Source organism: Vidua macroura, chromosome 7 (assembly GCF_024509145.1).
Source record: "Vidua macroura isolate BioBank_ID:100142 chromosome 7, ASM2450914v1, whole genome shotgun sequence".
Lineage (NCBI taxonomy): Eukaryota > Metazoa > Chordata > Aves > Passeriformes > Viduidae > Vidua > Vidua macroura.
The window spans coordinates 30504997-30520829 of NC_071577.1; the positions used below are offsets into that span (position 1 = coordinate 30504997).

A 15833-nucleotide genomic window follows, 5' to 3' on the forward strand; every position below is an offset into this window, starting at 1 on the left:
CTTAAAAAAGCCCAGCCACAGTTTCTGAAGTGCAAATGGGCTCACAAGAACTTACTTCTGACAGTTAACAACCAGCTGGTGGAAGTCTGGCCTTTGGGGTTGACCGCTGTACAGCTATAAGATCCACTGTCCCTCAAGTAGGCTTTCTTTATCCATAGGCAATGATTTCCATCTTCCTCATATATTTGGACATCTTCTCCAGCTTTAATAGGTCGGCCTTCTTTGCACCACTCCACATCTGGTTTTGGCTTCCCTGAAACTGGACAATAAGACATTTGGATTTTTATGAATAGGTATTCATAATTATTATTACTTAGTATATATTTATTTAGTACTATTTATTTTAGTATAAATTTGGTACACTTTACCCATACATAATTCTATAAAACTTAATGGGCAATAGACAAAACTGTTGTCAGAAAGTTTGATATTTCTGATCTTCTAAAACTTCTTGGCCAGTTCATCTCTTAAAATAACAAATTCTTGGTAACATGTAAAACCATATCTGAAAAAAAGTTTCTGGCTGAAAACTGTTGTTCTAAAAGTCACAGACAAAATGGATATGAAACTGAAACAGAGAAGGTTCTGTTCAAACACAAACCCTTCTTTACTCAGCACTGGCACAGGTTGCCCAGAGAGGTTGTGGACTTTCCCTGCCCTGGAGATACTCAAAAGTCACCTTGATACAGTCCTGGGCCTGCCTGAGGTGAGGCTGCATGAGCAGGGAGAAGGGCCAGTGAAAGCAACCCTGGTCACCATCTGCAGAGAGGATTCCCAGGAGAGTTTCTTGGATTACTTATTAAAGTGCATTAGGGACGTCCCACTGTGATTTCCCTGCAGACACCCTGCCTTCCATGTAAGAGTTTGTGCTTTGGGTCCAAAGCCAAACAAAAAGGCATTCACTGGCTTCAGTGAAAACTTCCCTGTTTATCTGTCATAGGGGCAGTGTTTCCCCATCAAACAGGGTCATGAATTAGTTAAAGGTTTCAAAGTGTGTGAAATACTCTGACAGAAAACAATTCATGTTCTTAGTAATATACCTGAAAAATAAAATGTTCATAATGTGCCAGTATCTTTGGAATCTTTTCTCCACTCCAAACGCTCTGGACTTGTGATAGAAATTATATTCTGTACTCATGGGGCAAGGCTCATCAAGAAATGAAATTGAAAAGAAAAGAAAAACAATTTCTTTCTCATTTCTGTGAACACTTTGAAGTGTAAATGTTATTTTAAAAAAAGCAGAAAAATGCTTCCAGATTATTTTTTCAAATTGCAATTAAAAAAAAAAAAAGAGAAGTGTTCCAAATCTACTACCCAGATTCAGCAAAATGCAACTCTCATTACTCTTCTAAGAGGTTAAAACCCATTCATATTCTGTGGAGCAAACCCTAAACCTCCCTTCTAATTCTTACTTTATCATTTCAGCTGTTAGGAAGCACTGAGATCATGCTGACCAAATATGAGACATTAAAAATAGATGCCACTAGGGACATGAAGTGACTGATTGTGTTTTCTCCTCTGATTTTTTTTGGCTCAAGGGCAGTGTCACTAATTACAGTTCTGGAAAAGTGTGCCATCCAGTTTCTCTCTTGTACCCTCATATAAGAGGGTCTAAAGCTACCTCCTAGAAGAAGCAGCATTGGTTACATCTGGGGAAACCCCAGATGAGAGAGGAAATGGACACTATGGCATAGGTTGGTTTGAAAATTTCACTAAGTGTTGTGGAAACAGCACTGGATTCTGCATCTGTTTCCAAAAGGCTTTAGGAGGAGAGCAACTTTCAAAGAAGCAGGAATTGCTTTCCACTTCTACCCATCGAAAAGGAAACCCTTTCTGACTAAACCCAGGGGCTCCAATAATTTTCATCCCTTTACCTTTGCTCTTGAATTTAATCTCCTGGCCTTCTGATGCTTCCAGGCTCTGCGGATGGATCTCAAACTGAGGGGGAATTCCCAGGGGCTCCCTCTTCTCCTCCATTACAGCCCCCTGAGCTCCAGACCTGTTTTCTGCTTCTCTAGTCCTGGGACTGACGTGCCCTGTAGGAGGTGGAGTTTGTTGAGCTGACATCAGGAGCTGCACACCCCTTTTCCTGTTTTCACCCTGTCTGATGGAAGGGGCCTGGGATTCTGCCTTTGGTTCTGGTTGCAGTTTGACAGATTGTAGTGTGATGGTGCTTGAAGTTTTCTGCAAGACCTGAGGTCCCTTCTTTCCTTCTTTATGTTCTGTGTTGGTTTCTTGGTGCTGTCCTTGCTTACTTTCTTTGGCTTCTCTGGTGATGTAAAAGGACTCTTTCTTTGCTGGCACCCTGTCTTTGGTTTCAGCCATGAGTTCTGTGCCGCTGGATTTCAGCTCTTTAGCAATCCCATTGCTTGTTGCCTGTTTGAATTCTGAATTGTCAACAGCTTTAACAGCAAGTGTGGCTGGTTTTGGTGGCATGCTGAAGGAAAATGAGAAGTTTGGAGATAGATGACACTGTATAAAGATTCATTATTATAATTATCAGTAATGACATAAATATATAAGCCCTCAGCAAGAAGGTGAATGGATTAACCTTTAAATTCTTTCACACAGACCAAGAAGATGGGTCAAAGAGTTGAAGTGAAAAGCTTCATAAGATGAAATCAGGGCTCAGACACTATGGCAACTCAGGAATTTCTGGATATAAGTCCACTGCTCAAGTTCTAACATGTTTTGTGAGTCAGACATTAACCTTGCATGCACTGCTTTAGATGGGAAGCAATTACATGAGATCTGAATGACCATGATGTAATACTACTTGATGCTTTAATAAATTGAGGTCATGTATAAAATAGCTCAAAATGTCACATAAAATAGTTCCCTAAATGGAAATGAAAATGTAAATTGTGAAGTCATTTTACTAATTCTAAGTATGGTGTCTTGTAATTCAGGTAATTTGAAAACAGGACTGATAGGAAACCAGACCAAAGTCTCGGGGAGGAAGAAGGGATGTCGGCACCTTAAAAACTTGACTGGATGTAACAATATCAGCTATGGATTTATTAGGAAGAGTTTCTCAGAATTATGATTGATCTGTTGCTCAGTACTTTGGGAGCACAAGAGTAGCTGACTAAATGGGGACTTGAATCCAAGCCTCCTTCATTGAAGGTGACTGCCTTGATCCCTAAGCTGTTACCTGTAGAGCATTGTCTGTGTCTAACACTTCCACAGAATTACTCCAGGGCAGAATTGGAACACATCTGAAATAAGGGCAGTAATTTCTAGCCCAGCCCTGTTTTGCTACACTTGGTGCCATTAATTTATTCTCTTGGGGAGACTTGGGATATTTACAGGGGTACTTTTCTTCAGTCAGAGTTTGATGTACTGTTTGAGATTTGCAGTTACAACTGTAAGACTTTGTAATTTACAAAACATCTATTTTTGTGTGTGTGTGTGTGTGTGTGTAAATAAATGATGGAGGATGCAGAACTGCTCTGGAGAACCACATGCATGGGGAGTTCTGCTTCCAGTGCTGCACAGTTTCATTTACACTAAACTTACTTTCAAGTATGTTCCTAAAAATCACACAGATCTGAAAAACAGAATAGCACAGGATTTTCAATTCCACTTTGCAGTTAGGACAGTGTGAGCATGCCATTCAGAAATCTCATCCAGGGCATGTGAGAACAGCTTAAACATCCCAATGACTAAAAGCAACTGGCCTTCATCAAAGTGTCTTACCCAGACAGCCTTGAACTTTTCATTCTTGCATTTTCCATTAATGAAGAAAAGTAATTTTGTAATATAATTTAAAATATGATTGTGATTTAATTTTAAAAATCCTGATAAAGGCCTAAATTTTTTTTTTTCTTGTTACTTTACCCCCATACTTTTGTATGTGTTTTCAGACAGCAGCAAAGACCATGGCCGTACCATGTTTAGTGGTAAGAACAACCAGCTCAGTACTGACAAGGTGCACTCAACATTAACTCCAAAAATGAAGAGCCTCTGGTACAGCATACAATTTCTGCTCACATAGCTTGTTTTTTTTTTTTAAATTTTGCTTTTCTGAACCAGACCAGAACTCTGTAGTTCATAATGTTACCACCAGTTCCACCAACTATTTCCTATGAGTCTACCAGGACAGCTGAATCGGGCAGCAAGAGAGGATTTTATTCCAAGTAAACATTTTCTGACTTCCAAATATAGACTGAACCCCCAAAAATGTATCACTTTGTGAAGAAAGCACATGCAGTAAATGCCAAAATCAGTGCACTGCAATTAAATTGAGAAAATACTCCAGTAAAAACATACCAAGGTGGCTGAGTGTATGTATCGGTCTTATCTGGACCTGAAATATAAAAGAAGAAAGAGGTAAATTAAACACACAATACTGTGCACAATTCCAAAAATTTGGAAGATTTTAAGGAAAAAAATATACTTAAGAACCTTCACTCTTCAAATTTTCAATGCATTAAAGTCAAGATTGACTATCACCACACCTGAAATTGATACAGACAACAGGAAGCTGCTCAGCTGAAACACAAAGAGGTCTTGGTCCATTTTGAGACATTGCTGCATCATGTTCTCACAACCCTGCAGAATTAAAGGTTCAGGGACTCTCAAAAGCTCTGTGTTGGGGGAGAGATGTATGAAAGAGATTCCAATTGGGAAGCAGCTTATCAAATCTTATGGTAATGCCGTAGAGTTTTTAGAGGTAGAGAAAGACAAACCATCGATCAGTCCTACACCTGAGCAGGCTCACAGTGAAACAGCAGCAGTCCTCTGGCTAAAACACAGAACCAAGTCAACAGGAGTAAAACCTCCCAAAACCTGGACCCACCTGTAAACGTTTAACAACCCATTTGCTGTGTAGCAAGACTTATCATGATTAACATGAACAACTCAAAAGCTAATGCATCACATTTCTTCACTTTGCAACACCACCAGGAAATCTGGGACCATGGCTGAGTTATATTGATTTGCCAAGGTGCAAACTCATCAGCTGCATTAATAAAACGGAGCACATATTGACCCACAATCACTCTCCTGATTTGTAATCCTCCATGAGTTCTCAAAAACCTTGACAATGTTTGTTTCTCTTGGGGGCAGCACGAGATAAATAGTTGTGAGGCGAGAAATGCCATTCTAGGTCAAATATGAACCACATCTCTCCATTACCCCCTAAGTAAGATTTCAGGACGGAATTTGTTCTCTCCTGGTCAGATCAAAGCTGCACCTATGCTGTTGCCAGCTGTGAGACTAGAAACTACAGTAGAATGACATGTAATAATTAATTTGCAAGATAAAAAATCTTTCAAGTCATCAACAAGCACTTCATAAAAATGCTTTCAGAGTCTCTGCCTCAGGGAAAAGACAAAATCATGTGATGGGTAATATCCCCATCTCCACTGTGTTTTGCAAGCAAAAATTCGCATCTAAATGCTTGGACTTGCTATGACATTCAGAGTGACCAAAATAATCTATTTACACACAAACAAAAGTTGAGATGAGAGAGGGGAAAAAACCCCATTGACCTTGTTTCAATAAACCTGTCAAACAGTAACAGAAATATAGAAATTAAAACTGAAAAGACTGGATAAATGCAGAAAAGGAAGCTTCGTAACTACTGGTTGCAGACAAGACAATTCCATGCAACCCTGTCTATTAAAAGAATATTTCTTCTTCCCTCTTCACCTTCCACTCAGGGAAAACATAGAGCTATTGGAGGAAAATATCTATATATGAGATTACATGTCTTTGAAAGAACATGTAGTACTTCTGAGCCACTTGATTGTCTGCTAACATCTTGCAGCAACTCTGGCAACCTGATCTAATTGATAATGAAAGAATTAGGTATTATATATTGAGGTTAGGTAAATGGAATCATCCAATTAATCAAGAGCATTGCAAAAGAGTGCCCTTTTTACCGACCTGCACTAATGCAAGAAAGAATGGATTATTCAGAGATGTGGTCAGCCTCTGAAGCAAACATATACCACAACTGACTTTGTGACCCCAGTTCTGCATCATCTCTCAAGGCAGATGTAGCCATTACAGAACAGAAAGCTCACCACTCCAGGGAGAGCAATTAGGAATGGAGTTTTATGTTTAGATAAAAGACTTATTTGAAAGAAACAGGCCCTTTTGTACAACCTCTGTTGAAGAGGCAAACTGTTGTAGAAGCTTCTACAATGGCTTCATCAGATAGGAACTTACAGATAAAAAGTACAGCTTTAATTTGTAGAAAGGTTAGCTGTGGTTCTGAGCATCCCAAAAGTACATCCACTTCTTATTTATGTTCTTGATACCTTACAGAATGACAGCATTGATGTGAAACTAAAAGTCTTGCAACAAAAAACTCACTGCTGGGTGCATATGTAACCCATTGAGCTCACGACTGCAGCTGAAGCCAGCAGCTGTGGATTTAGTTATTTAATTGGGTCCAGTGACTGCTTACCCACTGACTGATGAACTTCCTCTTTAGTGTGCTTGCTGAAGGCTGTATGATTTTGAGGCTGATGCAACAGGCACCCTAAGAAGCATCAAACTGCAAAATGAGCTGTATATGATAATGCATGTATGAAGTAGAACATTCTACTTAGGCAAATATATTTGTTGCCTTAACAAGCAGTGAAATAGGCTGGGTTGGGAATTGAGAAGACTGAATTTTAATCTTATTAAGATAGGTTTTTTTCTCTCTCATAATTTAGAATTATGCTCTTTTACTTTACTTTCGTAGTTCTACAAATATGGATAGAATTTTGCCTCCCATAAGGGAGTTGGTATAACATCTGGTGCTAGTACTCAACAAATACAAAATTAATTACTGATTATAATGACAAGTGCCGGGTTCCATTTGCTGAAAATCAAATTAATGTTCAAAACATAGAAGTCAAAGTCACAGTAGAAGTGAAAAGGCGTTTTTAAAGAAATCTGTTACAAAGCACTTGGATTGCCTTTTTTTCCATTGAACCAACACAATTTTTACAGCCGTAGCATGATCCAAGCTATCACAGCATCATTTAACAAACAGAGAGAGAGAGAAAGAAAGAAGAAAATGAGAAGAAATGAATGTTTCTTATAAATATCAAGAACACAACCAGAGACATTTTAACAGAATATCTGTGGCTCCTTTTCTCTCTCCTGCAAACGCTTTGCTGTACCTTGAACGGTGAGTTCTGCAGACACAGACGCCTTCCCAGCGCTGTTCACCACTGTGCACGTGTAGATTCCTGAATCAGCAAGCTGAACATTTTGGACCTCCAGGAACTGGATGCCTGTTCTCTCATACATGTTGAACCGCTCATTTTGCTGTAACTGAATATCACCCTGCAAACATCACAAGGCACCATGAGACAGTAGCTATTGCCAAGAGAAGGGGAGCAAGAATTTTTTAGTAAAACATTAGGTCAAACTGCCTTTTTCCTATCCTTTAGCCAAATTCCTTCTAGGAATAATACTCATATGGTATAAACAAAAGAATAAATTGTGCCCAAAATTCTGTAATTTACATCTTCAGGAGGCTTCCTCCTTCCTCTCTTTTGCCACCTACTCATCTCAGTTTGGTTTTGGCCTTTCCCTGTTTATTATACCCAGATTCCTTGAAAAAATTCTTTTCATTGTATGTGGGTTCAAACCAGTTTTATTTTCCTGTTTGTTCCAGGAAGTCAAATGCTTTTAACCAAAAGCTTCCAATCTGGAGAGTAGTTCTCTATTCCTCCAAAGTTACATCCAAAGATATGGCTTTGAGGCAGGAAGAAATGTGTGTAGTTCTGTGCTCTGTTACACAAACTAGATGATCACAATGACAATCCTTGCCTTTAAATTCTACAAAGCAATTGACCAATACCTCATCTGTGAGCAAATCAGTGCTTTTGCCTCAGCATCAGCCATTAAGAATGAATGCCTTGCTATCAGATACGACAGCTTCTCCCATCGTAAGTTTAGGAAGGGAAAGCCTACAAATCTACTATTTTACTTGGGCAATAAACATTTGAGAAGTATCACAGTATTTACAGATACTGTCATTCTTGAAGTCTACCAACTTATTGCTATCTGGGTGCTTTAGGTCCTAATGGAATTTTAAAAAGCTAGTTCATACCTTGGCGTTGGTAATGATACAGAAGCTTCTGCTCCTTGCAACTTAACAAGTAAGAAAATTATAAAGACAATAATAAGCAGAGTAAGATATTTACAAACAGGCTTAATAATTAGTTCTGAAAAGTGCTATTTTACTTCTTGATAAAGCTTCCATGCTTTTAGGAAGGTGGTCATCTATTGGTTCTACAGTAGCCAGATGTGGTCCAGCAGATATGTAAGTTAATTTCCATGATATAGAAGGTAACAATTAATAGTAAAATATTTTATATAACCTCCAGCAAACTGCAAAAAAAAAAAATGTATGGAGAAGTACCAAAGTGTAGATCCAAACTGCTGAATTGGTACTCCCTACTTGCCATTTACCACACAGCCCTGAACAAAGAGAACTGAGTGACAAATCCTGTTTTGCATGGAGCTGCATGGCTGGAAAACCTGAGTGAGCCTGGTGGGACAGGAACCAGGCTGTGGTGGAGCAGCTGCACTGCAGAGTCCCAGAGAGCCAGCAGGTCCCACAGAATGGACCTGGAAGGAGAGGCAGACTCCAGATAGAGCCCCTAGCTGAAGGAGATGTCAGGGAGCACTTCTACTGCAAGAGGCTGCCTGTTTGGGGATGTAGCCTGATATCCTTATATTACAGACAAGGATAGTCTGGAATAAAGCAGACAATGACTTGGAAGCATTTCCCTGTTCTCTGAGAAGTTTTCTGAGGATTTTTTTTTTTTTTGTTTGTTTGTTTCCCCCCGCCCCGACCTGGAGATATCAAGACAAAATAGAAGCATTGATAAGAGTTCTGTTTTTTTCTGTTCGCTATATAAGGCATTACCCTGTTGAAGGGTGGAGGGGAGCAGGATGCCACCAGAGCAGTCATATATTTGCTCTTCCAAATCAAAGAAAGTAACTGTAATTCTCTAAAATACTGACAGTTTCAGTAAAAATGGCCCAATCAATGTAATACCTAATTTCACCTGAAAATTCTCTCCTTACAAAGAAAAAAAATTTTGTTTAGAAATCTTGTGTATGCCCAAAGGGGACATTGACACTTAAGACTACAATGTGCATTTCATCCTTTCAAGTCACAAAATTTCAAAAGAGAAGGAAAACATAAGCTTTTGGGGAAATCATACCTTAAACCAAGTTACTTGAGGCTGAGGTCGTCCTGTTATTTTACATGAGAATTTGCCTGTTTGGCCTTCACGCACAACAACTCTGCTGGGTTTTGTAGCAAACTTGGGTGGACTTTCTCCCCAGATGCTTGGCCTCTGCTCCACAGATGGAACAGCAAGTCTTGCCCTGCAAAGGCAATTGACATTCTGGTTTTACAGAAGAGCTGGAAGCTGTTGTGGTTAGAGCTGGAAGCTGTTGTGGTTAGAGCACATGCCAGGAAGCATTTCAGACCTGTGGTCTGCCAACAAGGGTATATCACTGGGGGAAAACTAGACTGTAGTTGCACGATATTTTTCTTGGCCATGGAAGAAATGGAAATGCTGGTGATGACTGCTCTTGATTCCACATGCAACTAAACAGTGTTATGTTATGCACCCTCATCTGGCATACACAGAGCAAATCTTGGGGACCATTTCAGTTGTTCAAAAGCAGAGCTGGGAAAACCAAAAGATAGGAAACACTGTAAGCATTTAGTTTTCCCCATTTTCTGGTTTTCAGTTGCCTCCTAGGAGTTTATTTGTGCAAACTCGTTTACTGTTCACAGGTTTTTATAATGTAATTTGTTTCATTCTTGAGTGCAATTGGTACAGTAATTTCTGATTTATGAATCAGCACCTTGGTTTTGTACATTTCTGACATGTCCTGGTAAATAATTTTAGTCTGGGGAAGACTTTTATTTGTAACCTCATTTGCTACAATGTTTTCAAAGCAAACATGAAGAGGGCAGAAAACCAAAGTATGCCTGTCCCAGGTGAATTACTGTTAAGTGTAAATGCCCAGCTCTACTTACATGGCTGATACACCTGGGAAATGACATGTGGGATGAAACTAAATTGGCATCAGTGACTGCAGTCCAAAACTGTAAACAGCTACACAACCATAAAACATAAAACATCAAACAGCATTATAGCATGAAAAAAACCAAAAAGGTGCAACTTCAGGTCTGTTAATGTCAAAGGGAACACACTCACTCTTTGCTCTGAAGCCTTGGTACAACAAAGACACATTAGCAGATGGCAGATGGTGATTTCTTTTTTCTTTTTTTTTTTTTTTTTAACATTTTATTTCAAGCAAATGGAACAATTTTTAAGGCCTTCTTTTCCAGATGGCCTTTTACCACATGCAAGTAAGATGTGTCAGTACCTCAGCATTTCTACCAGGTGTCAGATACTAACAGAGACCCCATCGCCTCAGTCCAAGGTGCTGCCAAGACATGGTGGTTGCCATATGGGCAGCTCCAGGTTTCTAAGCAAGAGATGATACCATAATGAAAGGATTTACATGGGTAAGAGGACCAGAAAATATTGAGAGAAGGGTGATTGTAACATGCTAAAATGAAAAGCACTTTATCATATAATTAAATATCTGATAGCTTTTAACATCTTCTCCCTCATACTACCACTAAAGAAGAAAATAAATGTGTACTAAAGAAGTCTTTTAGTAACCATCTTTAGGTGGTGAGTCTATATTTATATATCTGTACACATAACAAATTAAAAGAAACTCAACTACTAGCTGGCCTGGAGCTTTATGGCTGGTTCCTAGATATGAACAAATGAAAATGTATAATTTTTTTATTCCTCTCCCTTCTCTTACCATAGAATTATTAATATTCAATAGGAGGAAAACACAGGAGCATGAAAAGTGAGGACAAGCACTCTAGCTCTATACAATACAATGGATTAGGAGAGTGCTTTCTAAAGTCTGAGTATACAACAAAACCTAACAGCAACCTGAAGTGTCCTTTCTTGTTTGATTATTTATCCTGTGTGTATGTCTGTAGGTAATTTGCAATACAGAATTTATCATGTAAAATCATGTATCCTGATTACTCAGTTCTACTTACCATTTTCAGTGTTGTAATCTATTAATTTTAAAATTAAAAAATAAACAATTTTCATATCAATTAGGAAATTAAACACTCCAGTTTTAACTGTCTGTATTTTAATCACTAACATAATCAGAACATGTATTTTTGCCTACACCCAGAGTGACTCAGTGCCAGAGATATAAGTCAGAGAAAATTCTGCTTAAATTCAAACTATTTATAAAGAAATTAATTCAACTGTTGGGAGAATTAGGCCTGAGGCTTTCAAGACAGTGACATTCATGTAATTGTAAATGCTTACTGAAGTGCAGAAAGTACAAGTAGGCTTTTGTGTGCCAGCTTACATCACCCCATCAACTGTTCCTGGTAAAGTTACTCAAACCAGAACAATTATTTCTTCTGGATTACAGTTTACCCACTGTGTTGCTTGGAAATATTTAAATTCTTTGTGCAAGAATGCTGATTTCACTTGTTTTTATTTCTTACTGGTGACTCCTAAAGCAGTATTTGCTCTGGCTTTAAAAAGAGACTGTCAGCTCATGGAAGTTGTGGAGAAGGATTCTTGAATATCAGAGAGCAGAGAAGAGGGTGCAAAATTACAGCAGAGGAGGGTGCAATATTTAGGCATCAGCAGGATGTTCTGTTTTCAGTCACATTAATTCCTCAGTCAGTGTGCTGGAGCAGTAGCTGTGCATCTTCCTGACTGCCTCAGCACTCTGCTTAGCCAGCAGCTCTCACAGTAGCTACTCTGCTTGGGGTAAATGGAGACTTTTAGAAAGAGTAATTTTACTTGTTTTCCTACCAAAATATACTTAAGTATCTGTTAAACAATATCCAAGCCAGCAGACTGCTTACCCAGAGGTTTTGGCACTGGATGGCAGGCTGTATTTCATCAAGGAGTTTCCTGTAAGCATAAGACAGAAAGACAGGAAGTCAAAAGTTTTGTCAATTACTTTATCACTAATTATCAATTTTTATCACTAATTATCAAAGTTTTGTCAATTATCACTAATTTGGGAATTAGTGATAACAAAGACTATGTAAATTTGCATTTCTCCAGGTTAGAAATAAAAAGGCAGAATGCAACACCTGCAGTATAAGGTTATGTCATCTGTAGTTCAAAGTTAGGCTCTCCAAGTTCAAAACCAAGCTTTAGCAGAGTTGCTGTCTAATCCCCAGCCTCAGCTGTAGCAATGCTGAAGATTATTCATCAAAAAATACTTTTTTGAATGACCACTGTCTAATTTCTACACTGCACCAGTACTTCAAATTAAGATAGCAGGAGGTTTTCAGACTGCGGAATAGGTTTTTACTTGGCTGGGTTTTCAGTCCTGTGCCAGCCCGAAGCACCTTTGCTGCAGATGCCCCAGGAGTGGTCCCTCGCTGCCGTGGCAGAAGGGAGATGCCGCAGGAGCCCAGCGCCATCTGCCGCGCACAGAGCCCGGCCGGGGACACCCGCAGCAGCAGCAGCAGCGAGCACACATCTGTGGGGCCGGGGGAAAACACCTGTTCTAGAGCCTTATGAGAGTCCACACCACTGTCAGACAGGACAGCCATGCAGATAGAGAGATTAGGTCATGTTTCAGTGACTCGTTTCTCAAGCAGCAGGCAGCCCCATGTGTGCTTATCTTTGCAGAGAACAGAAAAAAAAAAAAAAAAAAGCCCCAAACCCCCTGTGCTTTGCTATCTTGATGGATAAAGGGATTTTAGAACAAAGACCATATAATTCTTACAGTCTGAGAAATTCAGTCTTTGGGTACTGCCCCGAAGTTGTTTTGAACTGCAGCAAAAACCAGGTCAGAAAAACTGATATGAAAATGACTTCTAAAAAATCCTCCACCTCCATGTAAATTGTCACTCATAAGAATGTCACAACTTAAAACAAGGGGAAAAATAATTCACATAATTTTTGTGACAGAAGGCAGTAGCAATCATGTCAGATCTATGCATATTTCAGTATATACTCTGAGTATATTAGAGTTTTTGACTCTGAATAAATCCAAATACTGACAGTTTCAGGACTGCTGCAGATTTTTTCTTGTCTTCAAGAATTCAAGACAAAGTTGTGACCTGAGAGGTTTTGATATTCAACAGGTCTCTAATATGACCAAATTGCAAGAGGAGAAGCAGTACAATTGATTTCAATCCTTCCCTGGCTTTGTGTCACTCTTTAAATTTTAAATTTGGCAGTTTGCAACTATCTAATATGCAGATGTGCTCTTAAAAATTCTTGGGTTTGATCCTGGCTGTTTCCTGTCTGACATTAAGCATGCAATTACAACCAGGCATGCAGCGTCGCAGTTTTTGTCCTGAGTGGTAATTTTCCATGAAAATTACAAAGTTTAGAACAAAGCCTTTAAAGCTAGGACTTTTGTTACCTGCACATCATCACCCACACCTGAAACAGAACTCACACTTTATCTAACTGTAGACATGTAGCTCCCTGCACAATGTCTTCACCTGTGAAATGCAGTAAATGAACCTTACTCTTGCATCAATGAAAAGTGATGTGTTGTGATTTTAACCAGACTGTTTAGCACACCTTGCTCTTTTACTTAAACTATAATCACCAAAACAACAGTTTAAGAATCTTCTGACCTTCCACTGTCAGTTCCACGGTCACTTGACGAATCCCACCATCATTTGCAGCCTCACAGGTGTATTTGCCACCGTCACCTTCCTGCACACCTTTGATGACCAAGCTGAACATGCCCCGGATGCTGCGGTCCACAACGTAATGGTCTCCCTCTGGGACGGGATGCCCATTTCTGTACCATGTGATCTGTGGCTCAGGGTAGCCTCTGACCTGGTAAGATGTGAGAGAGAGAGTGGAGAAAGTAGGTAAACTTAACAAATGATGATATCAGGAAGAAATGTTGGACATCTGGCAATGCAGTGGAAAGTTTTTGACACATATTCTTTAATATATCTGTTAAAGACATACTCTTTGCAAGCCAAATGGCAGAAGATAATGAAATGCAAAAAACTCTTGGATAAGCCAAACTTAAAATCATAAGTCAGGCAGATAGATACTCATGCAGAAAAATTTCCCACTAGAATGGTTTCTCTGCAAAAATAGTGAGAGTGCCAATGAAAAATCCTGAGACCTGGGTCCCTACTGCTCAAAAATTCAAAAAAAGGGCAGTAATGCTACTACACCTCTGAGTGTGCAAGAGTGCAAGACTGTTGGACCAAATATTTTTAGCATGGTTGCCAAGGATTTGGCTTATAATGTAAATCTGTACTCAGCCATCTAGTTTTCAAATGTGCTGAGACATAGTAGCTCCTGACAATATACAGGCAAAAAATGCAGACACATACCAAATTCTGTCTTGATCTTTAGAAGTAGAAGATAAGGTGGTGCAATTTGAGAAAGCATCATTAAGGGTCATTCTCATGTTATGGCAGGAGAGGACTATAAGCACCTACATATAGTCACACATTTGTGTGTGACTCAGCTCAACTTAAAGAGACTCCTGGTCTACCCAAAGGAAGAAATTTCAGCAAAATGAACCAGTCCTTTTCTCATTAAATAACAACCACACTGGTATATCCCTGCCTCCTATGGCATTCATGATACCTTCAGATTTACAGGCAGATCCTCGGCTGGTGTAACTGAGAACTGAGTTATTGATTTGCAATTGAGCTCTTGAAACTTGATGAGGATCTGTGACTTTCTTTTGCAAAAAAATGGGGAAAGCAGACATACACCAGTTTCCACCAAATAAAAAAAACTACTCAGGCAAAGGTTCTTCCTCTGCTTTGTGAGAAATGCCATCATCTTTGAGGGTCACTTTAGAATGTGTTAATTGTTAGCTCGCTTGCCAAGTCATCATAACAACTCCTGATTGCAGTACTCCTTTCCTATCCCCCCTCTGATACGTCAGCTCTCCATCTCCTGACTCTTTGATCCTCTGCCTACAAGCCATGAAGAAACTGAGTGAATCAAGATGAGCTGGAATGAGTAATAGTCATGGCTGTGTTTGCTCACTGGGAAAGAAGCAATGTAGCCTTCTGAACTACATATCAAAATTTGGCAACTGAGCAGGAAGTCCCTTCAACCTCCAGGTGGGCAAAATATTGATGATCTGTCTTGAAGTGAAGAAGGCTTGGTTGTGGTTTGGGCAAATTTCTCCCAGCATTCTCCTCTCAGTTTCCAATTCTCATTTCAGCTCTGCTTTCTCTGACTGCACAGCACTTACTTTGCAAATGACAATATTTAGCCAACCAGCCTTACCCATTTTTAGGCTTTCTTCTTTAAAAACCTTTAATTTTTAATCCAGCTCCACCTCACTCCAGCTGGGTTTCTCATCTGCTGCAGCTAAACCTACAGCTGTCAGAATTTTTTCTCTTTCCTTTAAATATTGGGATACCAGTTCAGATAAATTAATTTTGCCAGTGATGTGGTGACCTCTTCTCCCTGGCACTACTTACTCAATATTTAAGGACATTAACATTTGCCACAAGCTGAATATGCTGAATAACTGGAGAAACTTTCCACTTCTGGTATAATTTCTCAAATTTTTTTTTAATCTATCTTTAACTAAGCAAAAGCCATGTTCCATGAAGTACAAATTGTGGGATCCTGCACAGTGGGGGGCTGACTTCTGTTTAAAAATGACACAGCATTTTTCTAAAGCTTTTTATGTCTTTTTCCAGTATTTTCTGATAAACAGCAGCTCCTTCTCATCCCAGACCCCTCACCCTACTCCAGCATATTGACTTAGTACTTACTCAGAGTGTAGGCTCCAAGGAATATCTTTCTCAGCACATTTCATTT

At 39.3% G+C, this 15833-nt stretch overlaps 1 protein-coding gene across 2 annotated transcripts in view; it reads right to left on the minus strand.

Annotated features, from left to right (window-relative positions):
• Window positions 1-15833, minus strand: part of MYLK (myosin light chain kinase) — a 197797-nt gene that overhangs the window by 105898 nt on the left and 76066 nt on the right. Inside the window, exons 3-9 of one of the 2 annotated variants that reach the window (XM_053982447.1) lie at window positions 13652-13859; window positions 11909-11957; window positions 9186-9351; window positions 7125-7290; window positions 4273-4309; window positions 1875-2437; window positions 56-259 (exon numbers count right to left, since the gene is read on the minus strand). In XM_053982447.1, the coding sequence (XP_053838422.1) occupies window positions 56-259; window positions 1875-2437; window positions 4273-4309; window positions 7125-7290; window positions 9186-9351; window positions 11909-11957; window positions 13652-13859 (1393 nt within the window). Of the gene's footprint in view, window positions 1-55; window positions 260-1874; window positions 2438-3519; window positions 3551-4272; window positions 4310-7124; window positions 7291-9185; window positions 9352-11908; window positions 11958-13651; window positions 13860-15833 lie in introns of those variants that run through there. The other variant, XM_053982448.1, reaches the window with a different exon arrangement.